Source organism: Rhinoderma darwinii, chromosome 12, assembly GCF_050947455.1.
Source record: "Rhinoderma darwinii isolate aRhiDar2 chromosome 12, aRhiDar2.hap1, whole genome shotgun sequence".
Taxonomy (NCBI): domain Eukaryota; kingdom Metazoa; phylum Chordata; class Amphibia; order Anura; family Rhinodermatidae; genus Rhinoderma; species Rhinoderma darwinii.
Genome location: NC_134698.1, coordinates 38,767,790 through 38,788,161, shown reverse-complemented (window position 1 = coordinate 38,788,161; position 20,372 = coordinate 38,767,790). Strand labels below are relative to the sequence as shown.

General features: G+C 41.6%; 1 protein-coding gene across 2 annotated transcripts in view; it reads left to right on the top strand.

Moving 5' to 3' along the window:
- The window catches only part of AKAP6 (A-kinase anchoring protein 6), a 439,319-nt gene that overhangs the window by 406,396 nt on the left and 12,551 nt on the right, over positions 1-20,372 (top strand). For both annotated transcript variants that reach the window (XR_012851289.1, XM_075843564.1), the window contains exons 12-13: positions 14,730-14,939; positions 15,968-18,760. Coding sequence is in view for 1 of the 2 variants with exons in the window: in XM_075843564.1 (XP_075699679.1) it covers positions 14,730-14,939; positions 15,968-18,760 (3,003 nt within the window). In the remaining variant the exon portion in view is untranslated. The remainder of the gene's footprint in view (positions 1-14,729; positions 14,940-15,967; positions 18,761-20,372) is intronic.

Here is a 20,372-nt window from a genome sequence, read left to right as displayed (position 1 = left end):
GGAGTCATGATTTTCAGCTAGAAGCCTTAGCCGGAATTGCAGGGGAACAAACGGCTTGTTCTCAGGAAGGTTCCCGGGAGCTGAACCTTGATCAACCGCAATTTCAGAGACTAAATCAGAATCAATAGAGGAAATGATTATACCTGGAGGCAAAATACAAGCAGGATCTTCCTCCGAAGAAGGGCTGGCCATGAAGTTACGCGACAGTGCATCAGCCTTAATATTTTTAGACCCAGCCCTATAGGTAACCAAAAAGTTGAATCTGGTAAAAAATAACGCCCATCGAGCTTGTCTCGGGTTTAGCCTCCGAGCAGATTCTAGGAAAACCAGATTCTTGTGGTCGGTAAGGACCGTTACCTGGTGCCTAGCCCCCTCCAGGAAGTGGCGCCACTCGTCAAATGCCCATTTAATGGCTAAGAGTTCGCGGTTGCCAATATCATAGTTACTCTCAGTGGGCGAAAACTTCCTGGAGAAGTAGGCACAGGGACGGAGATGGGTGAGGGACCTGGTACCCTGGGACAAGACAGCCCCCACTCCCACCTCGGATGCGTCAACCTCCACGATAAATGGCTCAATTTGGTTGGGCTGAACCAGCACCGGGGCCGAGATAAAACACTTCTTAAGGACCTCAAAAGCCTGGACAGCCTCAGGAGGCCAGTGGAGGAGATCAGCACCTTTGCGAGTGAGGTCCGTAAGAGACTTAGCGATGACCGAGAAGTTAGCAATAAATCTCCTGTAATAATTAGCGAACCCCAAGAAACACTGTAACGCCTTCAGGGAGGCAGGTTGGACCCATTCCGCCACAGCCTGGACCTTGGCGGGGTCCATGCGGAATTCATGAGGAGTGAGGATTTGACCCAAAAATGGTATCTCCTGCACCCCAAACACACATTTTTCGGTCTTCGCAAACAGTTTGTTTTCCCGAAGGACCTGGAGCACCTTCCTGACATGCTCAATGTGGGAGGACCAGTCCTTGGAAAACACAAGTATGTCATCAAGGTACACTACAAGAAATACCCCCAGGTAATCTCTTAAAATCTCATTTATGAAATTCTGGAAGACAGCGGGAGCATTACACAACCCAAAGGGCATGACGAGGTATTCGAAATGACCTTCGGGCGTGTTAAACGCAGTCTTCCACTCATCCCCCTCTTTGATACGGATAAGGTTATACGCTCCCCGTAGATCAGACTTAGAGAACCATTGGGCCCCCTGAACCTGATTAAAGAGAATAGGAATCAAAGGAAGGGGATACTGGTTCCTTACAGTGACCTTATTCAAGTTACGGTAGTCAATGCATGGCCTAAGACCACCATCCTTCTTCCCTACGAAGAAGAAGCCAGCACCTACCGGAGAAGTAGAGGGGCGAATGTAACCCTTGGCCAGGCATTCCTGGATATACTCTCTCATGGCTTCACGTTCGGGACATGAGAGATTAAATATCCTACCCTTAGGGAACTTAGCTCCTGGTACCAAATCGATAGCGCAATCGTATTCTCTATGAGGAGGTAACCACATTAGAGAAAACATCAGCGAAGTCCTGAACAAACTCAGGTAGCGTGTTCACCTCCTCAGGGGGAGAAATAGAATAAACAGAAAAACATGACGTCAAGCATTTATTACCCCATTTGGTAAGCTCCCCAGTATTCCAGTCAAACGTGGGATTATGCAACTGCAACCAGGGAAGGCCTAAAACCAAATCGGACGATAATTCCTACATCAACAGTACAGAGCACTGCTCCAAATGCATGGAGCCAACAAGGAGTTCAAAAACAGGGGTATGCTGTGTAAAATAACCATTAGCAAGAGGAGTGGAGTCGATACCCACTACCGGGACAGGTTTAGGCAAATCAATCAAAGGCATAGCTAGAGACATAGCAAATTCCACAGACATGATATTAGCAGAAGACCCTGAATCCACGAAGGCACTGCCGGTAGCAGACCTACCACCAAAAGAGACCTGAAAGGGAAGCAAGATTTTATTACGTTTCATATTTACAGGAAATACCTGTGCGCCCAAGTGACCTCCCGATGACCACTTAGGCGCGGAAGTTTTCCGGCTGCTTATTCTTACGCCTAGGACAGGTGTTCACTTGATGCTTGTCATCCCCACAATAGAAGCAGAGACCATTCTTCCTGCGGAACTCTCTGCGTTGTCGGGGGGACACGGAGGCCCCGAGTTGCATAGATACCTCCGAGTCTTCCGTGGAAGAGCGAAGCAACGGAACCTCGGGAGGCATCATGGGGGAGTCAGAGGGGAAAACACAAAAACGTTCAAGTTGTCGTTCTCTGAGACGTCGGTCAAGTCGTACCGCTAAAGCCATAACCTGGTCTAGGAAGTCAGAAGAGGGATAGCTAACTAGCAGGTCTTTCAGGGCGTTCGACAGACCCAACCTAAACTGGCACCTTAAGGCAGGGTCATTCCACCGAGAAGCTACGCACCACTTCCTAATGTCAGAACAATACTCCTCAACAGGTCACTTACCCTAACGTAAGGTCACCAGCTGACTCTCGGCAAAGGCAGTCCTGTCAGTCTCGTCATAAATGAGTCCGAGAGCAGAAAAGAAAAGATCAACGGAGGAAAGTTCAGGGGCGTCAGGAGCCAAGGAGAAGGCCCATTCTTGGGGCCCTTTCTGGAGCCGGGACATAATTATACCCACCCGTTGGCTCTCAGAACCTGAGGAGTGAGGCTTTAAGCGAAAATAGAGCCTACAACTCTCCCGAAAGGAGAGTAAAGTCTTCCGGTCCCCTGAGAACCAGTCAGGCAACTTGAGGTGGGGTTCAAGAGGTGAGGTGAGGGGCACTACCATGGTAGCGTCAGGCTGGTTGACCCTCTGAGCCAGGGCCTGGACCTGTAGGGAGAGACCCTGCATTTGCTGAGCCAGGGTCTCAAGGGGGTCCATAGTAGTGTGAGGGACCAGGGTAGACTAGGTATAGGGCTTGTGATTATGTAATGACGGGGGTAGGGAAACAGACAAGTGAGCCCTAATCTACCCGCCACTCAGTCCCTGCCTACTTGCAACGACCCGCCCTAGGCGACTGGGTACAACTGGGCGACGGTCCCTACGCTCAGTAAGTGCACGACAGACAAACAGACAAGGGTACACAAAGCTGAGGGAAATGGGGCAGTTGCCCACGGCAACACCGTGAGCAACAAGAGTGGTGAACGAGCCGAGTCAAACCAGGAGTGTACGAGGTACCAAACGCAGAGCAGGAGAGTAGTGAACAAGCCGAGTAAAACCAGGAGTGTACGAGGTACCAAACGCAGAGCAGGAGAGTAGTCAGTATGCCAGGGTCAGTATGAAGCAGGGTCATATAGTTCAGAAGCTGCAGCAGGGCCAGGAAACCAAACGAGAAGAATCACAAGCAAGTAGGAACAGGAAAGGCAGGTATAAATAGACAGAGGGCGGGAGCTAGCTCCGTCTGGCCAGGCTGTGATAGGCTCTCCCACTCCTAAGCCTGCCATCCTGAGTGGTGGAAGATGGAGTCAGTCTCACAGACATAGAAGCAGGTGCAGACTGATTACCTATGGGTGTTGACACAGAAGCTGTGCCTGGCAGATCCTTTACAAAATCTTAATAATTTCGAGATGTTTGCCGTATTGGACTTATGTTCACACAAGCATCATGGTTTATAATGGATCCATGACAGCGAAAATAGATATGTTAACAAAAAACAAACCCCTGACAGAAGGTGAAAACTGCAATGTGAAAAGAGCCTTAAACAGTTCATATTATGTATGGTCTGTTACATGATAAATTGCGGGGAAATCTGAAAACCACTCATAGTCAAAAAAAGTATAATTAAATAAAAAAATATAACAATAAATGATGGTACAAAATTCTAACCAATACAATTGACAACAGCACAGATATTAAATAATGTACGAAGTAGCACAATTCCCTCCATCTTTTAATCATTTCTCTAGTAGAAGCTTCTACCACCTTCTACATCGCCCAAGTGTCATGGTAAGTGATGCTGACAGGCATGATAAGAGATCAATATTCTCACTATAATTAGTAATAAAGTCTTGGTACTGAGGTCACAGGGCCATTGAGACCTGTACTAGCGGAAAGCCCTGCCCGCTTTATGCATTGAGCAGTATGTCTATAGCATCCAATTTCTCTTGATACATTTTTATTTTACAAAGGTCTCACTGTATAGGCGATTAAAAGGGACTAAATTAAATTGATCGCATAAGATTTCAAATTTAACTTTATCGACTGAGTTGAGATTTATTGAAGTTTAAATAAACCAGTCACACTTGATAAACACATAATTTTTCTTGATTTTGCATAAATGCAAGAGTGTACATGTCATAGAGGCAGACGATGTGGCTGATATAGGACCCTTGGAGGTGAGTGGGCCAAACCCTGATTGGTCCCATTCCCATTGCTACTGGGTTGCAAGGACTCCCTTATCCAGTGGAATGAGAATTGGCCCAAGAGTCATGGAAAGGGTCAGAAGGCTGAAACAAACACCAGGTGACAAAACCCAGCACCATAACGTGGGCCCATTTTGATCTCTTCTATGGGGCTTTCTCCCTTTTATGTATGCCACTGCTTAAATGTCTGTAGTTAAATAACTTTACAGTGCCAGAAAGACATGGATTTTCCTATAGTAAGGCAATATTGTTTTTAATGGAGGGCAAGGTGAATGGAAGAATAAATTTATATAAGAATAAGGTATCCTTGTAGTAAAATTACAATTGCAGTTCTTGGTCTGTCCTATCTTTCCCACCTTACAGTACATCGTTCTGCTGGTAAATAAAAACTTCTGTATCTGCTATGTTGTTTTTCCCTCACTACATAGACTTGTAAATGTACACTGCATAGGAGAAAATTGCCCAGCAGCAAGCAAAGCATTTGGGCGAAATTGCTATATTGATCTCTTCAAGTCATGAAAAAAATAGCTTGAGACCTGGTAAGAGGTCCTCTATAATTTGCACCATAGTATGTAGTTAACTAATGCTTTTTACAGTGTTCAGTCTCTGGCGTATTTGATAGCCAGTCCATTCTTCATGGCTAGCGTCTGGTATTGCTACTACCCACTCAAGTGAAATTAAAATTCCATGTTAGACCTAGTTCACATTATGTTTTGGCCCTAAGTATACCGTGTACGTTGAAAAAGCTCCCGAAGTAGACACTAAACGTGTCCATAGGGCTCCATTAGCCTGATGGATGCTAAATGAGTATCCTTTTGTCCTCCGTCGGGCTGATATACATCAGTTTACCTTTTTCTTGGAGGATGAAATAATGTAATAGACAACATTATTTAATCCTAAGGAATGCCGCAAAAAAACATATACCGCGCAGTATCGTTTTATTTCAACATGGAAGCCTATGTGTGACGGATGCCACTGTATGGCATCCGTCAGAGGTATACGTTAAATGTTTACCTCGGGAACCTTTCCCAGGACTGATGTCCCTAGGAAGAACATCAGGTAGCCCTTGGCTCTGAGGAAATCCCTGGCACCACTCTCCGTATATCGATAGTGATGTCAGGGGCTTTCAACTACGGAGTCCCTGGCCAGAGCATCAGAATTGCTGTGGCCGGGGACTCCGGGATGGGAGAAGCCCTGAAGTCACTGTCCAAATATTGACAGTGATGTTAGGGGCTTCTCCAGAGCCAGAATGCCCGGTCAGAGCGCTTCTGATTCTCTGGCTGGGCATTCCAGCATTGTAAAGCTCTTGATATCATTGTCCATATATGAAGAGTGATGTCAAGGGCTTCCAGAGTCCGTAGCCAGGAGTTTTAAACTACGGAGTCAACGACCAGTGCATCGGAATCACTCTGCCCAGGGACTCCGGGACTGTAGAAGCCCCAGTGTGCTGTGACGTCAGAAACTTGCCCGGGCACAGAACTTCAGGTATCGCTCTGCCCTAGGGGTTTCGGGCGACATATCCCACGATATGCCTATACAGTAGGATACATCGCTACCTTACGTCGGATTCATACATCAGGACTCCTCCCTAGGTAAGGGAAAAACATCCTGTGAATAAGGTGTTATTAGTGGTCTGGTGTTATAGACTGGATCAAGTCCCTATTGACCATCTGGTTTATGCTGGACTCAGTTTCTGTTGCATTTGCGCTATGTTCTGGGGTTAGTCTCCTGTTAGCTATATGTTTGCATGGTAGGAAATCCTTTCTGATCTTGTGCTATGTACTGTGACTATGTAAAGAAGCATCTGCATAACAATGACTGCCACCGTGCCACCCATAAGTGTCAACAACAGGGCCACTACAACGACAACAGGTGGCAGCCTCAGTGCCCACAAATTAATGGCTGTTCAAAAGACACTGCCAGTTGTGAGGTCTCCTTGTTTCAGGACTTTCCAGAAGAGTAGGCAACAATGTCTTTAACTGCAACCAAATATTTCATTGCTATATGGAGTATTCTCAAATGCTAGTAATTTTTGTAGTTGTTAATTACTCTTATTAATAATGTAAATACCCCAGGAAAGGGAGTCTAGTAATGACTGGAAATTATTTTATATCTGCGTATATATTTCTAAAATACAAGCGGGACATAGATCTTCTATCACGGGGACAGCTATACTATATTAGATTTTGTATAATCAAACATCATATGATAATACTCTAGATGCTACTAATATATCTACTGAATCCCTGCCCTCCTTTCATCTACTTGCCTGGCTGATGTTTAGACTGACTTGGGTCATTTTCCCTTGTGAGCAGTGATTAGGACCCTGCCATGTGCTTCATTATCAGCGAACACTTTAATAGTGCCATTTAAAAGGCCATATTTCTGCCTCCCTCGTTGGGCCAGGGATGATACATGATGATAATTGGCAGAGAGAGATGGCTCTCCGTGGCCTTTTAATCTGCCTATTTGTCAGACTCTGTGCCTGTGTAAGACGAATCATATTGATGGCCCTACTTGGTTCTCCAGTTGCTGACAGTTAACCTGTTCACTGCCATGGTTTCAGAATTAGCATTGATGGGAAATAGACAGAAATCTGGAGTGTGAATAAAAAAATAATGCTATATTTTTAAAATCATTACCTGCAGTTATGTTACATTTTATAATTATTTTTCTTATTTTTTAAGTATTATTATTATTTATAATTTAAATTTGGTTTGGCCAAGTCTCTGCTCACACTTGCGTCATGATTTTCGTTTTTACAGGAGCCATGACGGAAATGAGGGATCTGTTATGATCCGTCATGATCAGTTATGACGGATCAATTTTTTTCTTCATTGACTTATAATGGATCAGTCATGTTTCCGTCAGGTATCAGTTCTTTTGCTGGATATAATACTGCAGCACGCTACGCTATTCTGTTAAAAATAAACTAAAGCCTTACGGAAAATAATTAACAGAGGTATAAGTCTAACGACGTATCAACTATTGTGGATTGCGCCTTCTTCCATAAAATAATCACAATTCTTTACTTGTTATGGTAAAAAATAAACTGTCAAATACATTTGACAGCTTATTTTTTGTCATAACTTATTTTCTGGTTTACTAACAGGGACTGTTTATTTGAGGTTTATATCTAACATGGTGCACTTTTTGACTAGTAAGCACATATAAATGATGGCATTCCCTCTACTGACTGCATGCACAAACAATTAAATGTAAAAAAAAAAATTTAATATTGGATGATATTCATAAAATGCAGGAAGGCAACAAGAAAGCAATAAGTAAGCATCACCTTTAAGCAACAAAATTATGACTAGGTCTACAATCCTACATCCTGTACAATATTGTATAAAAATATTACATACACTTATGGACATCCAGTTAGAAGAGCTAGACAACGATCAAGAACCTTGTAGTGGTGAAAGATTCACGGGTGGAGTACCATCCACTATTAACCCTCCCTTGCCTGCCGGTTCATCTTTGGATATGTTTTAAAAGATGTCACAGGAGATGTGAAATGTTTAATTTATCCTACTGCTATATTTAATTTATCTACTGAAGAACGAATAGCACTAAAGTGGCTCAGTTCCAATAAGGAATCCTAAAACCGGCAGACAAGGGAGGCAATATCGTATTATTATCAAAATAATATTATATACAGGAGGCCCATCGTCAGTTGGATGACTGCAGAGTCTATGAAATGTTAAAAAAGGACCCGACCATGACATAACTAGGGACATTGAGATCATTGTTGAGAAAAGGGCTTGAAGTGGGTTATTTCTCAGATTGATTTGCAGAGAAATTAATTATATCACTCCCTAAAAAAAACATATTGGTATTTCATCCTGAAGGTACATAAATCAATGTAATGATCTGTCCACCAGGACGTCCCATAGTGGCGGGAAAAGGTTCTGTAACTGAGCCTCTTTCTGGCTACTTAGATTGGTTGTTACGTCCATTATTGAAGAGTATACCGTCATAGTTACAGGATACTAAAGATTTCCTGTCCATTATAATGAACTTTGGTTGGCAACGACACTTTAAGTTGGTTAGCATTGACGTAGAGAGCCCATACACTCGCATCCCGCAGGATGCAGGTGTATAGGCTGTCAGGCGTCAATTGCAGCATACTAAAGGAGACCCCCATTTTACTGAGTACATAGTTACATAGTTACATAGTTACATAGTTAGTACGGCTGAAAAAAGACACATGTCCATCAAGTTCAACCAAGGGAAGGGAAAAGGGAAGGAAAAATTTCTACACATAGGAGCTAATATTTTTTTGTTCTAGGAAATTATCTAACCCTTTTTTAAAGCCATCTACTGTCCCTGCTGTGACCAGCTCCTGCGGTAGGCTATTCCATAAATTCACAGTTCTCACTGTAAAGAAGCCTTGTCGCCTCTGCAGCTTGAACCTTTTTTTCTCCAGACGGAGGGAGTGCCCCCTTGTTTTTTGAGGGGGTTTTACAAGGAACAGGATTTCACCATATTTTTTGTATGTGCCATTAATATATTTATATAAGTTAATCATGTCCCCCCTTAGTCGTCTTTTTTCAAGGCTAAATAGGTTTAATTCTTTCAATCTTTCCTCATAACTTAAATTCTCCATGCCCCTTATTAGCTTCGTTGCTCTTCTTTGTATTTTTTCCAACTCCAGGGCATCCTTTCTATGAACTGGAGCCCAGAACTGAACTGCATATTCTAGATGAGGCCTCACTAATGCTTTGTAAAGTGGCATTATTACATCCCTGTCCCGCGAGTCCATGCCTCTTTTAATACACGACAATATCCTGCTGGCCTTTGAAGCAGCTGATTGACACTGCATGCTGTTATTGAGTTTATGATTTACAAGTACACCCAGATCCTTCTCAACAAGTGAATCCGCCAGTGTAGCTCCCCCTAGGACATATGATGCATGCAGGTTGTTGGTACCAAGATGCATAACTTTACATTTATCTACATTAAACTTCATTTGCCAAGTGGACGCCCAAACACTTAGTTTGTTTAAATCTGCCTGTAATTCATGAACATCTTCCATAGTCTGAACTATATTACATAGCTTGGTGTCATCTGCAAAAATAGAAATAGTGCTATTAATCCCTTCCTCTATATCATTAATAAATAAGTTGAATAATAGTGGTCCCAGCACTGAACCCTGGGGTACACCACTTATAACCGGGGACCATTCAGAGAAGGAATCATTGACCACAACTCTCTGGATACGGTCCTTGAGCCAATTCTCAATCCAATTACAAACTATATTTTCTAAACCTATAGTCCTTAATTTACCCATTAGGCGTCTATGGGGGACAGTGTCAAATGCCTTTGCAAAGTCCAAAAACACTAAATCCACAGCGGCCCCTCTGTCTAGACTTCTGCTCACCTCTTCATAAAAACAGATTAGGTTAGTTTGACAACTTCTGTCCTTAGTAAAACCGTGCTGGCTGTCACTTATAATGCTATTTATTGTCACATAATCCTGTATATAGTCCCTCAATAGCCCCTCAAACATTTTCCCCACGATGGATGTTAAGCTTACTGGTCTATAATTACCCGGGGAAGACCTAGAGCCCTTTTTGAAAATAGGCACCACATTTGCCCTGCGCCAGTCCCTTGGCACTATACCTGTCACTAGAGATTCTCTGAATATTATGAAAAGGGGGACAGAAATAACTGAACTAAGCTCTTTAAGAATTCTAGGGTGTAACTCATCTGGTCCCGGAGCCTTGTGCACATTTATTTTATTTAATTTAGCTTGGACCATCTCTACATTCATCCAATTCAGTATATCAACTGATATATTAACAGCACTGGCACCGGCTACATCAGCTGCTCTTTCTTCTGTTGTATATACAGAGCTAAAGAACCCATTTAGTAACTCTGCCTTCTCTTGATCCCCTGTGATCAACTCCCCATTACCATTATCTAGGGGTCCTACATGTTCAGACCTTGGCTTTTTTGCATTTATATGCTTGAAGAATTTTTTAGGATTTGTTTTACTATCCTTGGCCACCTGCCTTTCATTTTGTATTTTTGCTAATTTTATTACATTTTTACAGATTTTATTAAGCTCTTTATATTTTACAAAGGCTACAGCTGTACCCTCAGATTTGTATTTTTTAAATGCCCTTTTTTTGTCATGTATTGCCCCTTTCACAGAAGGTGTAAGCCATGTGGGGTTTAATTTGAGTCGTTTATACTTATTACCTGTAGGAATAAATTTTGCACTATAATAACTCAAAGTAGATTTGAAAATCTCCCATTTATCATTTGTTCCATTATTTGACATTAGTTCTTCCCAGTCTATATCCTGAATTGCAGCCCTCATCCTGGGGAAATTGGCTTTCTTAAAATTAAATGTTTTTGCCCTCCCAGCCTGCGTTTGTTTTTTACAGTATAGGTAAAATGTAACTATATTATGATCACTGTTACCGAGGTTTTCACGAACATTGACATTCCCAACAAGATCTGCATTATTAGAAATGACCAGATCCAACAGAGCTTCACCTCTAGTCGGGTCTTCCACAAACTGGCCCATAAAATTTTCCTGCAACAGGTTGAGGAAATGTCTCCCCTTTGCAGTTGAAGCCGAACCATGACACCAATTAATATCCCGGAAATTAAAATCTCCCATTATCACTACAGTACCCGCCTGTGCAGCCCGCTCCATCTGTTTATATATCTGACCTTCCATCTCCTCAGTTATATTGGGGGGTCTATAGATTACACCAAAAGTAATTTTTTCAGTGTTTACCTCCCTTTCTAGTTCCACCCACAAGGTTTCAACCTCCTCACAGTCTTCACCCACTATTGTCTCTTTCACACTCGCCTTCATATCACTTCTCACATACAGACATACACCACCACCTTTCCTATTTGTCCTGTCTTTCCGAAAAAGTGTAAAACCCTGTAGATTTACAGCCCAGTCATGTGAAGAGTCCAGCCATGTTTCAGCAACACCAACTATATCTATATTTTCTTCCAGTATCAAGGCCTCCAGCTCCCCCATTTTGCTTGCTAGACTTCTGGCATTTGTGAACATACACTTTAACTTGCCTGTCAGTTTTTCACTTTTATTATCAGAAATGTGATTTGACATTAATCGGTCCTTTTTATTTACACTGATGTTTTGTAACGAAAGGATCTCCTTATCTTGTCTAGCCCTCTCCCCACATTCTGTTTCTCCCCCCACCAATATAGTCTGACCCCTCTCTAACCTGGCTACCCCTTTTTTTTCTACATTGACCTCCCTCCTCAGCCCTAGTTTAAATACTCCGCCACCCCAGCTAGAATTCTCTCCCCCAGCACAGCGGACCCCCTTCCATTTAGGTGCAAATCATCTGCAGAATACAGTTTGTACCCCAATGAAAAGTCAGCCCAGTGCTCTAGGAACCCAAATCCTTCTCCTCTACACCAAGACTTCAGCCATGCATTTAACTCCCTAAGCTCCCGCTGTCTTTCCTGTGATGCGCATGGCACAGGCAGTATTCCTGAGAATACAACCTTGGAGGTCCTTCCCTTCAGCTTGTAGCCTAGTTCTTTAAAATTATTCTTAAGGCTCCTCCACCTACCATTTATTCTGTCGTTGGTACCGACATGGACCACGACAGCTGGATCATCACCAGCCCCTCCCAGCAATTTGTCCACCCGTTCCACCACATGCCGAACCCTGGCACCAGGGAGACAGCAAACCATTCGGTTGAGGCGGTCTTGGCGACAAATTATTCTATCCGTCTTCCTGATTATAGAATCCCCTACAACTATCAATTGTCTTGGCTTGCCTGCATTACCATCCCGCCGACTACTAGCTGGGCTGTTCTCCCGGCTGTTAGGGAGATCAGTATCCACTAGGGCTGCCTTTTCTGAGACTGACACCCTCGCATCATCACCCAACCTGGCAATTTTGCTTGGAATGCCAGAAACCGGATCGGCCTTCCTTGTCTTTGACCCCTTTCTACTGCCCCTAACTACATTAACCCAGCTACTTACCTGATCCTGCTCACCCATGTCTTCACCCTCCAGTTCTAACCCACTAACTGCATGCTCTGTGAGCAGCAAGCTCCGCTCAAAATTGTCTATCCTCCTCAGTGTTGCATTCTGCTCCTCCAGATCTCTAATACGAGCTTCCAGGTGAACAACATGCTCACATCTGCCACAGAGATATTCACCCTGGAACTCCGGCTCCAGTCGTGTATACATATGACAAACTGTGCACTGAAGAAAACCTCCAATCTTGCTATCCATTATCCAAGTTACACCAAAACAGCGAACAATTGTCAAAGAAAAAGAAGTAAAAGAGTACTTACTGGGGCTTCAACTCCTCTTTTCAACTCCGGTTTTAGAACTCCACTTAGTTCACAAGCCACTTAAACCACCAAGCTCAGAAAGAGCAAGCTCAAAATGAGGTCTGATGACTAATTTATACCACCTGTGTCCAGTTAACCCCTTCCCCCTCGTCAACTGCTGAGCTGGAACGAATCTGCAAGGGAAAAAAAAAAAAAAATTTACAATTTTTTTTTTTAAATTGTGTGAGTTTTTGCTATCTTCTATTTGCTAGCAATCAAAACAGATTCACAAACACAGAAATACAGCAACACAATACAGAAGTACAGCAACACAATCCGGTTTTAGAACTCCACTTAGTTCACAAGCCACTTAAACCACCAAGCTCAGAAAGAGCAAGCTCAAAATGAGGTCTGATGACTAATTTATACCACCTGTGTCCAGTTAACCCCTTCCCCCTCGTCAACTGCTGAGCTGGAACGAATCTGCAAGGGAAAAAAAAAAAAAAAATTACAATTTTTTTTTTTAAATTGTGTGAGTTTTTGCTATCTTCTATTTGCTAGCAATCAAAACAGATTCACAAACACAGAAATACAGCAACACAATACAGAAGTACAGCAACACAAACCGGTTTTAGAACTCCACTTAGTTCACAAGCCACTTAAACCACCAAGCTCAGAAAGAGCAAGCTCAAAATGAGGTCTGATGACTAATTTATACCACCTGTGTCCAGTTAACCCCTTCCCCCTCGTCAACTGCTGAGCTGGAACGAATCTGCAAGGGAAAAAAAAAAAAAAATGTACAATTTTTTTTTTTAAATTGTGTGAGTTTTTGCTATCTTCTATTTGCTAGCAATCAAAACAGATTCACAAACACAGAAATACAGCAACACAATACAGAAGTACAGCAACACAATCCGGTTTTAGAACTCCACTTAGTTCACAAGCCACTTAAACCACCAAGCTCAGAAAGAGCAAGCTCAAAATGAGGTCTGATGACTAATTTATACCACCTGTGTCCAGTTAACCCCTTCCCCCTCGTCAACTGCTGAGCTGGAACGAATCTGCAAGGGAAAAAAAAAAAAAAATGTACAATTTTTTTTTTAAAATTGTGTGAGTTTTTGCTATCTTCTATTTGCTAGCAATCAAAACAGATTCACAAACACAGAAATACAGCAACACAATACAGAAGTACAGCAACACAATCCGGTTTTAGAACTCCACTTAGTTCACAAGCCACTTAAACCACCAAGCTCAGAAAGAGGCACTAAAATTTGTGCTAAACCATAACTCTTTCCAGGCCAAAGCACTCACGATAAAGGACATACCAGATATTTATTCCAAAATCAATGAGTGTTTTAAATGGTTGTCTCATGAAGACAACCCCTTTTGTACAGAAGCTTTTCTAAGCCCTGTAGTTTAGTTGTTAGCGTCAAGGGAAGCCATGTCTGGTTATACATTTCTACTACAGTGGCTTTATATAGTGGCCATTTAAAAAGGAAGTGTCACTAGGTCATATAAGTTGAAGTGCTTAATTGAACTGAATAACCCTGTCTCCCTTATTCCAGCTCTGTTTTTTTTCCTGGACCCCCCCCCCCCCCCCCCCGTTAAAGAGCTATGACCCAATGTTGTGTTGGCTCCCCCTATGCTAATTTGCTGTAGTCAGCCAAAAAAGCATGAACTACCCTCAAGCTGCCTCGCGCTGTTTGGTCAGCATCAGAGGCAGGGAAGCTAGCTCCACCGTGTTGGCTAACTGCAGAAAATGTGCATATAGGGAGCCATATCTCTGGAACGGGGGGGTCCAGGAAAAAAAATACGAAAATCACCGCTGGAATCAGGGAGACCACGCTATTCAGGTCAGTTAACCAGTTCAACTTATATGGCCTGGTGAAATGTCTTCTTTAAAATAAGTAGCAATATATATTATATTAAAAGCAGGATACTTATTAAGCCCTTGCTGATACACTAAGGAGTCAATTACAGTACCTTTATTTCAATTTATAAGGTCATTTCAGTACTATATCTAATACATATATATATAAACCTGTATTTCCCTGTAGAGTCTATGCTCTGAGCTAAGGCTGCGTAGGCGTGCGGTGGCATCCATCCTGCGTTTATGTCACCATCTTCTAAACCAAGACCAGATTCCACAACATGATGCTCCCAACCTGCAGCTTCTTAGTGTCAATTTAGAGAGGAGATGGGAAGCCATTGTGATGCAGAGTACACAATGGCAAAGACGCCTTCAGCGAGAACTGGGTGAAGAGCAGGTGAGTTTGATGCTCATTTTACAGTTTTTTTTTTTTTAGGGTAAACGCTTTGAAAATGATTAAATTAATCTGGCTTGTGTTGAGTCCAGAGCAAGTATCAGATTACAGCAGATAAATCATAGGGGTGCTGCTGCTTTAAAAGCGCAAGAATTTTGCCTCCCTTACCTGCATTTAGGGGAGGAGTTGTGAGGCTATTCCATGGTACTGTAGTGTAATGAATTTCTAATGTATACATTCGAGATATTACTTTTTTTTTCTAGTGCAAAATGCAGATCGGTGTCATCTAGTTTTTGTTTTTTTTCTTGTATAATTGATCACTTTGTGTCATTTCTTTTATGGCACGAGTATGTTTTGTTGTTTTTTTTATGGGGTATTTCCACTTTTCAACCATTTTTTGCAGCTCCAGTGCTTCTCAAACAGTTTTGATTAAAAATATCCTGCTGTTTTGTGTCTACAGCTCTGAAACAAACCTATGTGTCTCCATGGTAACAGACTTCAAACGAGTCTGTTTGTAGTTACATAGTTGATAAAGTTGATAAAAGACAGGGGGTCCATCTATAATCCTACCGTAGTCTATAACCATGGAGTAGGTCTTATATGGAATCAGTAGACACAAAATAGTAAGATATTTTAATTCAAAACTATCTGCAAAGTTGTTTTATTTGAATAAAACATGGTTGCAAAGTTGGAAATACCATTTAAGGCTAGCGTTGCATAGCATAATTTTAGCAATTTTGCTGTGGTCCCAAAGTTTCTGACAGGCGTTGTGACAACCTGCATTTGGCTACTGAATGCGATTTTGTCACACCCACTACACAGTCTTGCTTTATTTCTTAAATAGCATCACTACTGCATGCAACACTGAACATTTCTAAAAGCAATTTGTTGCATTGTATTTTGAGTTGTCTGATTAGTTTAACTTTCTGCCTTAAAAAAGCTATGATAAATGAGTACACATGACATCTGTGTAACACCAGCCTAATAAGTGTTTGATACATTATATTAACTTCTGAATTTTGATGTTTTAGGAGATTAATCTTCTGGTGGACCCTGATTGGGCTGATTTAAGTAGTGCTCCTGGAGAGGAAGCCTTGGAATGGGATGAGACTGATATCACAACTGTGGCCATGTGTGGCGATCAGGATAAAGAGCAGCTAAAAACAGAGACATTTGTTTCAGGTTCAAGACATTGCTTAGGACAAGGTGTTTCTGATCAAATTCAACAGCACAGTTCTCTCCAAATACCTGCTGTATATCAAGTCTACAGTATACATGATATGGAGCTTTTCAGAACAAACCTAGATCATTCACCTGAAGAAGCGAACAAGTCTGGCACCCTAGCACCTCTCCCTCTTTCTCTTCTACATGGATTTCCATTTTTATCTTTGCCAGACTTAGCTAATGGATCTTCTAAAACTCCTCATTTCCATTCAGGAAAACATCCGAAGGATTCGTGTGGCCACTCGGAGAGTGAGAGTGGAATAGCAAGTGGTGAAGGTGTGACTGCTGCCAATTCAGAAGGTTGTTTATCCCTTGATGGGGAAATACCACAAGGGTATTTGGTTCACAATGTGGATGTGGGGCAAGTTGGAGGTAAAGAAATTGGATATGCACAGTATTCCAGAACAAAGCCACAAAGTCAGCTCATGTTTATTGATTCTTCACAATTACAAGATGATAAACACAAACTTGTGATGCTGGAAAAAACTCAAAGGCTAATGCCCAGTTTTTGTCTCCAAAGAATTCCAGGTCAGACTGGTACAAACAGGACAATGCTTACAGTTAGCTCAGAAGACCATAGCCCAGTAGATGCAGTTGAGGATCTAATTGAAGTACTGAGTCCAGAATATACTCCCCCTAATTCATCTTCATTAGAATCTCTGTCAGAGGCTGGTGAAGCTCTAGAGTCTGCAGTTCTCAGACGTAGTGTGTCTCTCGAGAGCTGGCCAGCCTCATATAAGAGCAATGAAGACCTATTTAGTCAGCAAGGTTCAGCTGATGTTACACCAGGTAGTGAGTCGGGAGAAGAATTAAGTAAGCGTACCTTGGACCTACTGAAAAGATTGGAAGAAATTGACTGCCCATCAGAACAAAAAATGAAGCGTAGTCTTTCTGATGACATTACTCTAAGGAGTGGTTCTCGGAGGGCATCACTTACTGGTCTGCACTGTCCACAAGATAAAGAATCATCAGGGAATGAAGATGTTGGTTCCGAGTTGACAGAACTGAGTAGCAGTGAGGAACTTTCACTAAGATCTGAAGATATGGTTATTCTAAAAGGCCGACTTGGGTTGCTCAATTCCAATGCCTCTTTCCGCAAGCACTTGAGTCGTTCCCTGGGAGGAGAGGAAGGTGAAGCCAATCTGAGCATGATTGTTAATGTATCATGTACCTCAGCCTGCACTGATGAAGAAGATGACAGTGACTTGCTGTCAAGTTCCACTCTCACTTTAACTGAGGAAGAGGAGGAAGAGGAACTTGAAGAACAAAACTCAAGTTTCGGAAGTGAAGATGAAGCTGGTGATGGCACAGATCTGCCCTTAGGGTCTGATTTTATTAGAAGGGAGTTGCAAGCATGGATTAAACCTTCTTTTTTCCTACCAGGAGAGAGAAGAAAAATTAATAGACTAGTAGAAGACATGGCTGGGACACATAAATCTGAGAAGGGTTTTATACAAAGACAGAAAGAGAGCAATGGAAATGAAAAAGATACTTGCAAGGTTTTGACAAAAGTAGGAGAGGAAGGAACATTACTGAATTCAACTCAGCTGGTAGATGATATGGAGAATGGAAACATTAATACTAAGGAAATAACAATGAAGGATAGTCTGACTAAAAGAATCATTACAGAGAAAAAAAAAAAGTCTGGCCCATACCCATCTATATCAATTACCAAAACAGAAAAACTTCATCCTCCAAGCATGCCTGCACTGGCCTTCCACAAACCCCGTGAGCTTGGGATATCTTCTAAAGTGAAGAGCAATTTACGTGTTACAAGTGATTCTGTTGCTGATGTGGATATGCTTGATAATAGTTCATTGCCACTGGAAAAAGATCAACCTTCTGCTGTTGTTTCAGGGTCAATAGATGAGGGGTCTTGTTCTTGTCATAGCTCTGCACATGAAAGGTCTAACAGTCCAGATTGTTCTGTACAAGACTTTGTAAAGGAAATTCTGGGTATGACATCTAATGCATTGCACGGATCATCTTTACAAGAAGGCCAGAACCAAGGGGCTGGGGCACAGATTAGAGAAAAAGTGTTGGAATATTCTCGCAAACAGCTTGAAAGAGGTGACTTCTACTCTTACTTATCTCTTTCTTCTCATGACAGTGATTGTGGAGAGCTTAGTGGATCTGCCAGGGCTGCAACACCACAGATGCCAGTAGAGGAATCCGCAGAGGATCAAATAGAGAGTATGTTTGAGGCATGTCCAACCGAAAAAACAATAGAACAGACAAGTGATAAGTCTTTGGAACTAGAAGTTTCTTCCGAGCTGACATCCTCCCAGTCAATTATAGCTTTGCCACTAAACGATACTGCTGTTAGGAGCTATCAGAGCAGACCCACAATCTCAGGGCAACAATCTACCAATAGAGTATCTGCCTGGAAATATCAGGATCATTCAACTGTTGCCACAAAAGGAGCCAACAACAAAATCTCCTACAAGAAATTGCCCTCCACAAAAGAAGTTTGCCATGAGCCTAAAGGCAAAAGTTCTGTAACTCCTGCAGTCTCAAGCCTGCCTATACTGCACAAAAGGGTCAGAGACCAAAGGACAATGGCAACAGTTGGTGCAAATATTGGTGCAGGGCATCAGAAGGTATGTATATACTGTACATATGTGAATAATGTTGTTGATATGCATTTGTTTAGATTTCATATTCCTATGCCACAACAAATTGTATGTTTTACTAGACATGAATAATGGGTATGAGTACTGTAAACCCATGACTCCACCACAATACTTAAAGCTACAAATCACTGAACAACAGATTAATAGCCATTGGTTCATACCACTAACTTTTTTTTTTTGTAACTAAGGTTTAGCTCTTACATTAGACTATACAATCTGCATATGTGACAAAAAAATAAATGCTTGTTTAAATATCATCTATTGATAGACACAGTAAGTAAGGAAAAGCATGAATATATAATTGCTCTTTAGCAGTTATAATTAGAATAGCATTACTGTTGGTAACTGCACTGGCACAAAAAGTACCATTTATGGATAACCTTAATACCAAGACAGTAAATGTTTAATAACATTCCATTTTTTACTTTAATAAATACAATAACACTGAAACACCTAGGTATATAAACTAAAAATCTCATACAATATTTAAAAAATAAATTCATAAAAAGGCATACACAGTTTTTTCTGTCAGATTTGTATGTACCCCTCTTACGTACCCCTACTAGTGTCACCACAGGGGGCTGTTTTTTCCTGTAACTCAAGCTTCTATGGATACCCTAGTTACAGTGGAAAACCGCATAATATAAAGAAAAGAAAAAAAAATATATATATATAGTGTGAATGTCCTTCAGAGATGTTCTTATGACCTCTTGAAGGACATATTATATTAAAAAAAATGTAAAACAAAAACATACACCTCCTGAACCGAATCCTTTGCCATAGCTGCCTCAAGACTATACATATTATTTATGAAAACGACCAAAAAAATTTGGGCACACATTTTAATGCTGTTTTTGTGTGAATTTTCAAACTATATCGCTATAATGCGTAAAGTCGATGGAAAGTCTCTGGCCATTTAGGACCAAAGAACTTTGGCCATTAAAGAGTAAACACCAGATTCAGACAAGGCAATTTTGGGCAGATTTTAAATCAAAATTTTCCTCACTTTGGGATCCATTCCTGACGTCGGCTAAAAAATACTGCACAATTGCATGTGTGAATCAAGCCTTTAAAAAGACTGCACTATACCTGGTTTTAAAGGGTTTGTCCAGTTTGGGAAATCAATTTTCATATACCCTATCAGGAAGTCTTGAGTTCATAGAGGGGATCCTTTGTTACCAATCTTAATCTCTTGGCCTGATTCAAGAGGCACTACAAAGAGTAACCGACAGCCTATTGATTTGAATAGGCTCTGTGTAATTCTTAGTTCCACCTGTGGTGGCAATGCAGGGAAATTAAACACTCACTGCTTACCCCACAGATTACAGCTCATCGTTGGAGGTCACAGCAGGGGACACTTTGTAATAAATTTATTGTCAAGGGAAATCAAGGAAAATAGGATAGCAGACTAACCCTTTACTTAAATATATGTCTCACAGCAGATCATGCTAATATCCTCTGGATCTGCTAACAAAATCAGATTCAAAGGTTATTTAAAACTATAATAGATATTTGCAAACTGTGTTGATAGAATATCCTTTGTATACATACATTATAAATGTAAGCCTTTTTTCTGAGT